Raw genomic sequence first — 14,979 nt, forward strand, 5'->3', positions numbered from 1 at the left:
TTTCCCTGCTCCCCCCCCCCCCCCCCCCCCATCCATAACAGCATGAGATCATCCTCTACAGGGTAATGTGTATTCTGCTTGACAGAACATGACATCATTGCATTACCTAAACCAAGATGAGGCAATTCTTAGTAGTCTGTTAGAATCAGCACTGTCCTCCAGAGAGCGTTGCTGTTACCCTGACTAGTGCTTTAGAGTGGAAAACATGCTGCTGATTAAAACATGCATTTGAGTGCCTAGCAACAAAACAGATATCTCTCTGTGGATGTCTTGTTCTTTAAAGAAGTGCAGGTGCCTTGATGCGTTAAGGTGCTCAGAAATGGATAGATATTAGAGGTGAGTTACAGAGTCTATTCTGAAGATAAAGCACACGTATTTTAAACACCTAACGTATTATACCTGGTTTTTCTTCACTATCTCTCCAGCTTCTGTAAAGACTTTTAGACAAGCTCCAATTGTGATGCAGTAAAATGCAGTAAGCTCTAACACTTCATTAAACAGTTGAAACTGTAGGCTGTGAGCTAGGCTTGCAAAGGCTTTAGTAAGGAGTATTTTTATGATATGGTATTACAAAATGTGTTCTAAATTTTTCAGAAACAAAGTACTGTAGTTCATCGTAATTGTAGGTTTTGCTAGCCACTTCTTCAAATTTCATCATTTCTTTGGCATAGGATCAAGAACAGCAGTTTTAAAGTTTTAAGTTTTAAGGTTGCAAAAGGAGATACGTCTTAATTTAAGGTCACTTAAATGTTGAAGATCTTTCTTATTGTTTGCAGCATGCTTTAACGTTTGTGTTATAGAAGCATTCCATGGTCCCAGTCTGTTAGGTCTCCAGTTTGCCTGCTTCAGTCTGCTGCGGTTCACCAGTGTTATTCCCACCAGCTTACTAAAACCATCCCCTAATGGGATGCAACAGTTTGGTTGGAGCACACCTGATGTGGACCCAAGGCAGCCTAATGATCCACTTACCCTCCCTAATGATTCCAAGGTCTCATCTGTTGGCCAGAGAGTTGTTAGCTTTCCCTATACTTTAGTTGAGTCTTTTCTAAGTAGTTATTGGTAGCCCAGCCTGGCTCGTATGATAGACAGGAGGTGACCGCAGCTCATGTAGGCACGTACTTACTAGTTTACAGTAGCTAGTTCAGGTACTTGCAGCACTGGCACTGCAGATCTTCACAGTGCCAGACAGCTGGGATGAACGCTCCGGCTTTTAGCAGAAGCTGAATTCCATGCTGACATGGCTACACCGCTCTCAGTACACCTGCTGGCTAGTTTCGATAATGAAGTTTGCATGTAATACTGTGGGTTTTTTATATGGTGTGGTTCTTCATTACTGTTGGCAGACAAAGAACAAACAAGGAAGAAAGTTAACCTTTTCCCTGTCTCTCCTATTAATCCCAGCCACAGTGAAGGGTTTGGGTTGTGCTTCTGCACGTAGTGCTTCTCCAGAAGAAGGAACAGCATGAGTTGCATCAGAATTATGGGTCGGTCTGGTTGGATGTTTTCCTACAAAATAAAGCTTTGTTCAAAAGTGTCAGGCTGAGAGCTCAGGAAAGCTGGGAACCAGCCAAGGATGATTGTGGTAGGGACAGGGTTGAAAGAGGCATAAAAACTCCTGGAAGCTGGGCTCTGCTGGAACTTCTCGTGTTCTTGTCAATGAAAGCCATTCTTCCCACTTCCTAGGGATCAGAAGCCCTGCTTTTCAGTTACAGCTGGGTGGACACACCAATTGTCACTCTAGACTAGACTTTGTTGTCAATGCAGATGCTCCCTGCACAATGATAAGGCATAGGGTTGGATCACTGTCATGCCACAGGTCTTAGGTACTTGAATTACCCTTTTTGTCATTTTTCACATAGGGAACTTTTAAGGAATTAGGCTTTGAAGTTAGGATGAATGAATCCAGATCATGGTGCTAGGCAGGCAACTTCAGCCTGCCCCATGAAACTGTCTCTAAAGTAAATTTCTAAAATATAAAGCAGTAATGTATTTTAGAAATTTTATTTCTAAAATATCAAGCTTATTTGATACTTTTGTAATTTGGTTTTCAGGAAATTTCCTGTGTGCTGCTAATTTACATGATACAGTTCTCAAGTCTGGAATAATTTTGTGAGCAAGAAGATTTCTTATTTACATCAGTGTTCCAAGATACAAAGAAATAGTATTCAGAGTAGCCTTGAAGATCTTTTGAAGTCACTAAAAATGTAAGTAAATGTCTTTTAAAAAACAAGGAAAGAAAGAGGTTTATACATAACCCAGATTAGTGCTTCTGATGCGTCAGTAATTGTTGCCACAGAAAATGGATGTTCATGGTATACTAGCTAGAGTATACATATGATGTTAAGAGACTTATCATAATATGATGGTGTAAGATGGCAAATACAGTTTGCCACCAAAGAACCTAAGCCTTAAATAAGAATCTTCAGCAAATCTTACTACTTGGTCTGGTTATTTATACATCCCTATTTACCATAAATATACCTGCTAAGCAAGTTTCGTTAAAATTCTTGCCTTGTAGTGCCTTGTTTGTTTCTTGAGGTCTAAGCATTTATTTCACTTCTAAGCATTTATTACTTTGTCCTGTCTGGCAATTTAACTTTAAGATGCTTAATCCTTTTCTGAATCCTGAGTTAAAGGTAACTTGTGGTAATGTGTTCCATGAGTAATTGGGAGGGGGATTTATTGCTTTTAAACTGATTTCTGGCTTGGTATCATTAATCATTTTTTGTCCTGCGTTCTGATCAACAGTAAATAGCAGGCCATAGCATAGAGGTCACTTCATCAACTATTTAAAGTTAAATTGTTGTGGTTTTACGTTATTTATATTGCAGTTGCCTTCACATACACCAATTAGGATTGGGTGCAGTGATGTTTCATTTGACATGGAATGCAGAAAAATTATTTATTTCTCAGAATACTGTGACCCAAAATCTAGTCTTCTGTGTTAGTCTTTGCACACGTCCGATAACTTGTATTGCTTGGTTTTGGATCTCAATTTCTGTCTTACTGAGATGGAAGGATCCACATATGACACACTATTTAAAATACTAAAATGCTACTAATGCATGTAGGGACATTACAATATTTTAAAGATTGTTTTCTATTTGTTTGTCTCTTATCCTGCTTTTTGTAGGCATTTTCAATCATTTGGTCACAGGGATCTGCAGACTATTTTCCCAGAGCTGTTTTAGAACACAGTAATTTAGAAAAAATATTTCATGTTCTTTAAAATATAAGATATGTAGGGATTACTCAGAAATGCTGATTTTTGCCTGCCAATACTAATACTCCTAGGCTAAAGTTATTCTGTGTGAATATCCCTTTTTAACATTCTTGTTTTCTCTATAATTCTAAAAAATTGCTCTCTGATTGTGTCAGGCTTTAAGGAAACCTAACAAAAATTAAGCAATCTGAAGATATTATTTCATATGAAAATTAACTGTCTCATATTTCTGTTTTCTTATGTTTTCAAGCTGATAATTGGGAGCCATAATGGCAGACATAGGAGATGGACCACATTTGGCGGAAGATCTGACAGATGCAAAATCTATTCCTGGTTCCAAAGGGTAAGTGAGGTACTTTTGGTTTAAGTCTTGAGGAATCTTGTGCTGTAACAGAAGGTGAGAGCCATGGAAGAAATAATACTAAAAGGAAAAGTTTCAATTATGGTAAATTATAATAATCATAAACAACTCTTAGAGTTGTTGTACTAACTTTGAAAATATACAGTCTCTGACAAAAGAGGCTGTATGTCTGTACAAGGAACTAAAAAGCAAAACACTTGAGGTGCAATTAGACTTGGCTTAACAGTGTTATGAAGTGGTTAACTGTTCTTGAAAAGAGAATTCTCTGTCTCACCCTGGGCTAAATGTTCACCCCTTTCCTTGAACTTCTTCTAGAGTTCACCTGAACCTGTGGCAGCCGGTTCAGCTGCTTGAGCTGACCTGCTGTAGAGTTGTATGTGCGGAAGCACAAGTGTGAGGGGAACTTACGGGGTGGAAGGGAGGAAATGCAAGCCTGTTCTTCCTGGTGACAGCTAGTTGTTACGCTGGTGTAGCACTAGCATCAGATTATGCTCTCTCTGGGAACTTAATTTGTTTCTGAAGTCATTCTTTTTAGTATTTCAATGAAAATTAGATTTAAGAGCATTACAGACTTTTTATTTGTAGACTACAATATGATAGTGGGCCCCAGTCTTGTAACTGCTTACCCATGTGCTCAAATGAGAAAATCCATACAGACTTCAGCATATATGGACTGAGTAAAATTGACAGCCATTGCAGAGTCATGAGTGGTGGTGTAGTTGGTGTGCTCATTAAGGCAGAATTACAGCTGCATATAAAGTCTTGGTTATTTTATAGGTTTTGAATGTTTACTTGTGAAAATTCAGTGGTAATACGACTTTTGGTTAGAATTCAGAACAGATTTACAATCTTGGAGCTTATCTTGCCTCCAGGTACATAGCTTTCAAAAAGACGATAGTAAAAAAACCCAACCGATTTCTTGTTGATAAAATTTTTTATACTCTCCTGTGCAGAGACATTATCAGTTTAGACACAGTTGTTCCTTGATTCTTTAAATTTTAAGCTTGTTACAAGTTCCACAGAAGATTACTACAAATACAAATTACTTTTCACTGTTTTTTTTTTATTATTTGTGTATGTGCACATTTTACCAAACTTGAAACAAAAGTTTTATTTGGGAGCATAACTATACAAAGCAGTTGTATTTATTTTAACCTCTGGGCAAGTACAGTCTTCACTAGTCTTAGATCAGATCTACCAACTGATTTCACAGACATAACTTAGAATCGTAGAATGGTTTGGGTTGGAAGGGACCTTAAAGATTATCTAGTTCCAACCCCCCTGCCATGGGCAGGGACACCTTCCACTAGACCAGGTTGCTCAAATCTTCATCCAACCTGGCCTTGAGCACTTCCAGGGAGGGGGCATCCACAACGTCTCTGGGCAACCTGTTCCAGTGCCTCACCACCCTCACAGTGAAGGATTTCTTCCTAATACCTAATCTAAATCTACCCTCTTTCAGTTTAAAACTCTTATCCCTCATCCTATCACTACACTCCCTGATAAAGAGTCCCTCCCCATCCAGGCTGAACAACCCCAAATCTCTCAAGCAAGTCTTCATAGGAGAGGTGCTCCAAACCTCTGATCACCTTCGTGGCCCTCCTCTGGACTCGCTACAACAGGTCCATGTCCTCCTTATGTTGGGGGCCCCAGAGCTGAACGCAGTACTCTAGGTGGGGTCTCACCAGAGCAGAGTAGAGGGGCAGAATCACCTCTCTCGACCTGCTGGCCACGCTTCTTTTGATGCAGCCCAGGATGCAATTGGCTTTCTGGGCTGCTAGCGCACATTGCCAGCTCACATTCAGTTTTTCATCCACCAATACCTCCAAGTCCTTCTCCACAGGGCTGCTCTCAATCCATTCATCGCCAGCCTGTATCCATGTTTGGGATTGCCCCAGCGCAGGTGCAGGACCTTACACTTGGCCTTGTTGAACTTCATGAGATTCGCACGGGCCCACCTCTCTAGCCTGTCAAGGTCCCTCTGGATGACATCCCTTCCCTTTAGAGTACCAACTACACCACTCAGCTTGGTGTCATCAGCAAACTTGCTGAGGAGACTTGTAGGGAACAAGTAGCAAACCTTGCCAGTTTCATTGGTTTTGCTAAAATAACATTATTTTATTATTATTTTGAAACTAGAGAAGAGAGATCAGAAATTAACACCTAAAGTTTGTCTGATTTCTATACAGAAAGAACCTACCTGCTAGCAAGTCTATGGACTCTGGAATTCTGCCAGACCACAGTTACAGAATGGATTATCCGGAGATGGGGGAATGTGTAATAATAAACAATAAGAACTTCCACAGACAGACCGGTACCACTTTCAAATTTAAGTTTTTTCCTTAATTTAGATAAATTAGTGGCATGTATTATTCTTCAAAATTAAATATGCTGACCAATTTTCATTGCAGTCTAAAATTAAGTGGTTTGAATGAGTGTGATTCATTTCAGTGCATTCTTCCAAATATGCATAGAGGGAACACATTAGGGTATAGCAGTAATGGGGAGAAAAATTGATAGGCAGTACAAGTCCATCTTACCTTTTAGTCATGATTTCTGTTCGCAAATGAAATGCTTCTTTATGTCTTTAAATAAATAGGTAGATACAAAAATAAGGAGTAGATAAACCTACAATATAGGTACAGAGAGAGGGGGATGGTGTGCATGTATAACAGTGCAATGTTTTTTCTGTTAAGAGTGGGTCTGGAATAATGGAATAATATTCCAGACTGATACAGGTATAAGTGAGAAAAGAATTTGGCTCAATCAGACCATGCCATCTATATCGTATAAAAAAATAATACATTTCTCTTATGTATAGGGATGTTACCCCGTTCGGGTACAGATGCGGATGCCGCAAGTGTCAGAGAAGTTTTTATGAAGTTGGGATATAAAATAAAGATCAACAATGATCTTTCATGCAGGGACATTCTTAAACTATTGAAAAATGGTAAGTAATAATATGTTCAGTGCGTGTATTAAATCATCCACTGTTTCCAAATACATCTCTAGCCCTCACATAATCTTCTTCCATGGTTCTTTTAGATGATATTTCACACCTAACAGTGGTCTATTGCTAAGGATGACATGTACGTCATAGTTTCTATGTTTATTCATCTTTGCCGTCTCTCCATCTCTTGTGCCATGACTGTTGTCTCCGTATCCTTTCTCATCTTCTAAAGAAGGCTGGAAAAAAGGCTGAAACTTAAATGCAGACTGATTTATATTCTGACCCCGGGATCACTGAAGCTCTGTGAGTTGGAAAGAAACCTGCTTAATTGGGTATAGAGGGGTTCTGTGCTATACGCTTAGTGGTGTGGCCCAAGAGGTGTTCTGATCCAGGGGGGTTCTGATGAAGGGACCAGAACTGCAAGCGTGTGGACTGAATTACTCTTTTAGAGAAACAACTCATGTTTTGTTTGACTTGTGAAACAAAACAGCCTTCTGTCAAGTGAGAGCTTTATACTACTGTTTGTGTTACTCCTGTGTTGTTTGGACTTGGCTACATCTAGACCAGTAAATTAAACAGAGCCTGGAGGTATCTGTAGCCCAGGAACACAGTCTATTCTAGTTAACTGTTGGAAGGTTCTCCGGCATGACTGTGGCTCATGCCTACTAGCACTCTCCCAGGCTGTTCCAGGTCACAGTTCAACAGTAAAAGTGTTCCAGGGATTGTTCCCAACAGCCAGTTAGCCTGCAGCGATCCTGTTTGTGTTTGGTTTTGTTTGGTTTTTTTAAATGTGTTTGCTAACATAGATGTAGGTTCTTTAGTGCCAGTTAATGTTTATGCCAGAGAATGCTCACAGGCATGGTTAATTTAGTAGTAGTTGCAGCCTGTCTGTTGATAGTAGCTGCAAGTGGAAAGGCCTCTGTCTTACCTGTGGTATAAGGCCTCCAAATAGACAGTGTAAACTACAGACTGCAGCCTAACTAGAGATTCCCAAAACCCAGCCTTTTCTGACTCTTCTAGATGCAGTGCTTGTCCATAGACTGTAGAAATGCCTGAGTGTGCATTGCTTGAGAAAAATCCTAAATAGTTCAGTTTTTCTAGAATAGAATTTCAGTGTTTTGGCAAGCTCTAAACAGAAGACTTCAGCTTTTGGGACTGTTACACTTTTCATCTACAAACTCTTGCACCTTCTTGAGTTTCCCACTCAGAATTCCTTTTGGATCCTTTCTTTTAAACCATGTTTGTATCTTTTCATATATTTAAAAGAATCATCTTGGTCCTCAAGTACAATCCCCACAATGTCAGGCAACAAAAGACATCAGAGAATATCTGTTCTATGTTCTTTGCGTACCACAAGGTGGGAAAAAAAATACAAATCTACAAACACTTTATATCAAGCTTAAATTTCTTTAAGTACAAAGTTCAGAGGCTTGAAAAATCTTTCTAGACCTTGCTACAGGGCAAGGGGGCGGGGGGGAGCAGAGAGAGAGAGAGGGGTAATGCTAGTACCTAGGTCCCTGCAGCAGCAACAACTTTCATGCCGCATTCAGTTCCCATATAATCCAAGTAGTTGAAGCATCTCTGATTGGAAAGAGAGATAAGACTTCCCCATCCTTTCCCAAAACTCAGAACTTCCCATCAATCTGATCCCAGATCATGAGACTGTTGACCATTACTGCATGAGCAAGGTGTACCATTCAGACTTTGAGACACTGTGGGAACACCCTCTTTGTCTCCTCACAGTGTTCCTGGCCTCGTTCTGTGGCCGTGTCTTAGAATGGGTAGGGTTGGCCTTTAATATAGGGTTTTCTGTGTCCAGCCTCCTGAAGTAAAGGAGACTGGCTTCTTTTGTTCAGAAGTGAAAACTGGTTGGAGGTTTCTAAACACGGGAATTAGTTCCTGAAGACTTCTGTCACACGGGAAGCATCAAATGTTCAAAGCTTTTAGGGAATGCAAGAAGTTAAGATAATTCTCTTTTTTCTTTCAAGTTTCTGAAGAAGATCACAGCAAGCGAAGCAGTTTTGTTTGCGTGTTGCTAAGCCATGGTGATGAAGGATTCATCTATGGTACAGATGGCCCTCTTGAACTGAAAGCACTAACAAGCCTTTTCAGAGGTGACAGGTGCAGAAGTTTAGCAGGAAAACCCAAGCTCTTTTTCATTCAGGTGATGTACAGCTGAACAATGATCATCAAATCAGCTGGATACTTAAACAAAATGTTGCTTCCCATTAATTATTAGTGGAAAAAAGTTAATTATTTCTAAAATTGATTTAAATGGAATTACTTTCGGAATAAGATTCTCTTCAGGTCTAAAAGTGGCACAGTCTGTCATATTAGGTAGGCAGTATTTGTAATAGCTGAGATTGCATTATCTTAATTCTGTGGATTAAGTAAAATCTTTCTGAACACTAGCCAATATTTTAGTGAGTTTCTGAATACACTTTTGAATTAATATCTATCTTAACCAAACTGTGTAGTTGATTTAAATAAATGCTAGTTACTTTTCTTCCAAGTCTGTCTAATGGAAATGTGATGAATAAGTTCTTGTTATTTTTGCAGTTTTTTAATCGGAATATTATCGTCTTCAAAACAGAAAAAAAAATCAGTATTCTGATTATGATCGCTGCCTTTATTTCTCATTTATTTTATTTTTCATTCTTCTTTCCACCAAATAGGCTTGCAGAGGGACAGAATTAGATTCCGGTATTGAGGCAGACAGTCAATCAGAAGAAACAATGTGTCAAAAAATACCTGTAGAAGCAGACTTCCTGTATGCATATTCTACAGCTCCAGGTGAGAGACTGGCAAAGAAATTTTTGTTCCTGAAATTGTACCTATATATCCGCTTGTACTGATATTGTAAATGACAATTTGCAGTTGTATCCAGTCAGTGGGTGACTACTTCATTTGTTCTCTTCCATGGAAATACAAATTTTCTTCCCTCAATCGTTTCTTCTCCCCTGATTTGATTTCTTTTTGAGGTAGTTGCTATTCTCAGTTCCTACAAAAAAAAACCCCAAACCCTGAATATACATCTTTCTTACTAGCAAACCCTCAAATGTTCATCTGCTATAAATTCAGTTACTCTGAGTTGTGCAAATAATTTACAGCAGGAAGTAAAAGGTATTATTAGTTCTGAGAGAACAAAACAGTCAGATATCTGTAGATGCATATACAGAAGTGGGTGATAAACACCAGCATATTATTTGCCTATCGACTCTATTTTCGTTGCGTCCTTAAGCAAAATGAGTAGTGGCAGAGCCCTTAGTATGCCCTTTACGTTATCAATTAGCAGAAGTAGGTTCCAGTCTTTAATTCATGCATGTAGTCCTGAAGATAGTGACACTGAAATCCATTTTGCATCTTGGCTCCATCTGTGCTGTCACCTCTCCTTCGTATACGTGTACTCTAAAGAAATAGTAAATTACTAGTGACTCAGACTGTTGGCAGCAGAAGATAGTTTTCCTGCCTCTTGATTTTCTACCTACTTAAAGTTTTCTTAGATTAGAAAAGATGAGAGGATTAGAAAAATCTTTTGAGTTGGAATTTGAGGAGATTATCAAATCTAACTTTTGTTGGTTAGTGGTTTTGAGGTTTTATTTTAAAACATTGATTGCTATTGGAAACAATGTATTGTTCCCCTGATCGCTATCCTGTCCTGTATCAGAGGCTGCTAGCTCTGATCAATTTGACATCTCTCTCTTCCACAGGCTATTACTCCTGGAGGAATTCAGCTGAAGGCTCCTGGTTTATTCAGTCACTGTGTAAAATGCTGAAGGAACATGCAAGGCAACTTGAACTCATGCAGATTTTAACCCGTGTAAATCGCAGAGTGGCAGAATACGAGTCCTGCTCAACTCGGCAGGATTTTAATGCAAAGAAACAGATTCCGTGCATTGTCTCCATGCTCACCAAAGAATTTTACTTCCCTTGCTAAAAGAATTTCACCTTGTAATTTTTCAGTTCATGTTTTTATCTGTAATTTATATGCAATGTTAGTATGGAATACCACTTTTAAATCTGAATTCCTGTTCACTACTGTGTGTGGCATAATGAACTGTCTCAAAGTTAGATATGTCCATTATTGGAAGTAAAACATAGTATGGCTATGTTAGAAATGCAAGCTTGAGTAGCTGAAGCATAGGCAAATTTGAAAGTAGTGCTCTGAGTATCTCGAAAAATTAGGAAGAAGAGACTGAAGAAAGGTCAGATCACTTCTCAGATCTATTTGGTGCTGCGCTGCACTTTGCTGAAGGGGCAGAGGAAAGAAAAAGTTCTTGTAAATAGTTGGGTTTCATATCTTTGCCAATAGGAAGAAGATTCAGAATGCGATATGTTTACTAATGATGGTAATATGATAGTAGTGTCGCCATACATTTCTTCTTAACTCGAGTTCTTGAAGTTTAGGTTATAAACTGGCCTAAACTGTTTTTATAACTTAAGGCATAAACTATGGAAAACAACCATTTCATTTTTTACATACAATTAGGAAGCATCCTTAGGATACAGTCAATTTTTTCCTGATAATTTTATAACTTTTTGTATGGAGTATTAGGTAAAGCGATTATATCAACAGGGTAGCTGTTTCAAAATAAATTTTGTCTTCTGACCTTGAAGCTGAGTGACTAAGGGACCAGTCTTCCAAAATTTCTTTTTCTGCAGCTCTCTAAGGGCGAGCTGTTGGGGCATATTTTGGGCTATAAGAATCAGTGCAAAAGCAAGTCTACATTTCCTCTTTCTGGCCATAAATTAGAGTGGGTTTGCTTTGTGCTATGTGCGTACCCCATTTAATCTGTGTGGAAACCTAGATTTGTGGTACTGGAGAGATTTCACTTCTTAACCCTAATTACAAGACTTCAGCTAAAATACGTTAACAAATAGTAAATTTATATCTCCTGACTCTAAATTTTGTGGAACAGGCTTTTACAAAGTTATAAAACATTTTTGTTGATGTTTCGGCTTGTGGCAGGCTTTTTAAGATCAGAGGAAAACAGAATGGTAAATGACTATAGGGTGCTTGCGAAACAAGACTTAAAACTCTTTAAATTGTGTAGCATAAAAAATGTTAGCAAATTGATGTTCACTTCCAGAGGCATTTGGGTTTTTTTTTTTAACTTAAATACCATTTCCTAAATTGTATCATGCTTTTCTATGTGTATTATTTGTTTAGGATCTGATAGCTTTTGCAAATTAATTTTAACTTTACTTATGTCCCTTTTTCTCAAAATACTACTTTCCCTTTTCTTCCCCATCTGCCTTACCACCTGAAGTTGAAAAGAAGCTGCTTCAAAGCATTGTATACAGTATAGCCGGGTAATAAGAGTAGTGACTGAGACATGGGAAACGCAGGTTCAGAAGTTATGCGGAGGAGGCAATTTCAAACATTGTAGATGAGTTCTCTGATGACTGCCTGCGGAATAGGAGGAATCTTGTCTCTCTCTTGTAGAAATGTTTTGTGAGAGAGGGTTAGTCTGTTTTAACTGATTGAAACTTCAGTTCCAGGCAGATTTATTACCCACGCTTCTGTTGAAAAACTAAATAGGCCCCTGTTAAACATACCTAAAAATAACATTTACAAAAACCTATATAGAATCATAGAATCATTAAGGTTGGAAGAGACCTCCAAGATCATCGAGTCCAACTGTCAGCCCAACACCACCATGCCCACTAAACCATGTCCCTAAGCGCCTCATCTACACGTCTTTTAAATACTTCCAGGGATGGTGACTCACCCGCTTCCCTGGGCAGCCTGTTCCAATGTTTAACTACTCTTATGTAGGTTAGTACTACTCTTATATGTAGGTTTCTTCATGTAGGTTGTGAATTACAACAAGCAGCTGCACAGTTATATGTTGTAAATGACTGACAGGACTTCTGTTAATCTACTTCAAAGTAATTGGGAATAGGAATGTTCCTTGAATTCTTACTTATTTTACTGTGGAAAAAGTCCTGTCACGGAGTTTGCTCTTCCCTTAGATTTCATGGGTTTTGGTCTTGATCCTTCTTGGTCCTTTGAAGGAAAAATGATTCTACAACTTTTCCAATAGTCTTTAAAATAGAGCAAAACAAAATCAAAGCTAAGCTACAATGAGTAACCAGTCATTTAGGAAGATGTAGAGGGCTTAGACAAAGAGGTACTATTTCCGTCAGTCCTTTCCTCTCAGGACAAGAGCTGCATTTTTCTCCAAGTCAGTAAATTCCTTCACAGTGCCAGGAAGGCTTCTGGGTATTTGTAGCCGAGGGCCGGAGTTCCAGTTGGTGGGACATGTGGGTAAGACAGAGCCTGTTGGAGAAGGGAGAGGGGGAGGCGAGAACGTCCTTGAACGCTCACTCAGTTTGGCAAGGAGGTCTGACTAGAGCTGGTGAGCTAGGCTCGTGGTAATCGGGGAAAATGTGATCTAGTCGAAAGGTTGAATTCGGGGAAGAGACAGTGGGATGGTGTAGCCATACGTTTGGGTTAATACCCAGACTGTAGTCTTCATCGTACTAGCCTGATTACCTTGTATAAACAGCGCGTGCCTTACAACGACCATGCCCTTGAAGAAGAACTAGAAGACTGATAAAAGGGGAACCTCCTGCCCTAAAAGGCGTTGGAGGCTAGGGGATTGCCAAAGAAACAAGAAGTCAGCAAAACACTGCCGTAACTAGGGGAAAGGTAAAGGCGGCGGCAGGGGGAGATCACGACCACCGACTCAATTCAAGGCTGGAAGGACTTGCCCCCCCACACACCTGCAAGGCGCATGTGTGCTAATTTACATGGCAAGCGAGGCTAATTTGAACACAACTAAGCAATGAGCATGAACTTAGGCGGGTTTTTGCTAATCATGTAACGATATAAATACGCTGTAGTTCTTCTGTGCGGTGTGCTAGCGTTGTGGAATTACCACCCAGCACCCGTCTTTGTGCAAACACGAGATAAATAAATACCTCGGCTCTGTGTGTAAGATTGGCTTATTGCACACCGGGTACCGGACCCCGCTTGTGGGACAACAATGGAAGATTGTAATAGAGTAAGCATTTAGGACAGACGTGAGGAAAATAGGACAACTTAAACGGTTGTCTGTAGGGTGATGCTTAGTGTGTGAGGACCGCACAAAAATAGATGAAGGCCATAGTATAGAGGCACAATTGCTAGTTAATCATTGCTCTAGGTTTTGGCTGGATAAATCAGAGAAAATTGGAAGATTAAAGTAGAGGAGTGGAAGCAAAGTGAAAGGAGGGATTGCAGTGCAATAAGAGGAAGCTGCCTTAGTTTGAGTGAAGCTGAAGGAGAAAGGAACAGGTGATTTATGCTAAAAACCTGGCAGAAAGCGCATGCCAGTTTTATAACAGGCTCCACTGGTTAAGGGGCAGTTGAACTATCTTTTTATTGTTGGGTTATGTGATAAAAGCTCGTCTGCACACCCACAAAGGAGCACAGAAAGACAAGGGCAGGAGGGGAAGCCCAAAGAATAGCCTGCCCTGCGGGGCTACTCCCAGGCCCATCACAGGAGCCATCAGCCCATCAATGGCCCATCTGCACAAGCCCAGAGGTGCACAGGAGCACAAGGAAAGGCAGGAACCCAAATTAAGGGCTTGGGGGCAGGGACGCCCTATGGGGGCTCGTCCCAGGGCTGTCCCAGGAGAGCCTCAGCCCCAGGATCCAGGATGGTGTGAAAATCCATCGAGGTGAGCCGATGCAGGAGCACCTTTCATGTAATTGTGGGACACATCATGGGATGCAGGGGAAGAGCATTTTGGGATTGCACGGGGTTTATTATGGGATGTTTAGGGAAGGAACCAAAGGCAGGGAAAGGGATGGGTTTGGGTGATTTGTGGAGGAACAACTGTGGGCAGAATAGAGGTGTAAGGGTATCTGATAAAGGGAAGATAACGTGTTATTTGCTATTCGCCTGGTATTCACAAGATAAGAAGTAGTTTGTTATTCGTCTGTTATCCACAGGATAAGAAGCAGGAGACTAAGTGTCGACCTTGCTCTTTGTGAATCTTTAATTATGGTACCCAGACAGAATTATGTGTATTTCGTAAATTAAGTTAAGACAGGATGACCTGATTACTCCAGATCCAAGGAGGGAAGAGGATAAGAGGATGCAATATTCAAAGATCAGCAAGAACTTGGTGCCAACTAGGTGAAAGGGGACGAGGAAGACTATCAGCCTTCACCGGAACGACCCCGGCCCAGAATTATTTAGAAGATCTGCGCAGACGCAAGACAAAAAGGACTAATTAGCATAAGGAGCGAGGATAGGCGTGGTCAGACAATAAATATGTATAGGCGTTATTAGAATACTCATTGCTTAAGTGTATAAATGCGATGTGACTTTTGTCGCAGGTATGCACGATAGGCGGAGAGATCCCCCGTGCATCCAGCGCGCTGCAAATAAAGAATATACTACTGGGTTCAATTTGTGAATCCTTTTGGCCCCCCAGATGGGACTTCCTCTC

At 40.1% G+C, this 14,979-nt stretch overlaps 1 protein-coding gene across 1 annotated transcript; it reads left to right on the forward strand.

Moving 5' to 3' along the window:
• The first annotated feature begins 2,082 nt into the window (after positions 1-2,082).
• Positions 2,083-11,671, forward strand: CASP3 (caspase 3, apoptosis-related cysteine peptidase). The gene is made up of 7 exons (XM_009330675.1): positions 2,083-2,204; positions 3,474-3,566; positions 5,774-5,898; positions 6,406-6,534; positions 8,523-8,698; positions 9,210-9,327; positions 10,245-11,671. The coding sequence occupies exons 2-7, from the start codon at positions 3,493-3,495 to the stop codon at positions 10,469-10,471; spliced, it is 849 nt and encodes a 282-aa protein (XP_009328950.1). The 5' UTR covers positions 2,083-2,204; positions 3,474-3,492; the 3' UTR covers positions 10,472-11,671.
• The last annotated feature ends 3,308 nt before the right edge of the window (positions 11,672-14,979 follow it).

The sequence above is a fragment of the Pygoscelis adeliae genome, unplaced genomic scaffold (assembly GCF_000699105.1).
Source record: "Pygoscelis adeliae isolate BGI_AS28 unplaced genomic scaffold, ASM69910v1 Scaffold167, whole genome shotgun sequence".
Taxonomy (NCBI): Eukaryota; Metazoa; Chordata; class Aves; order Sphenisciformes; family Spheniscidae; genus Pygoscelis; species Pygoscelis adeliae.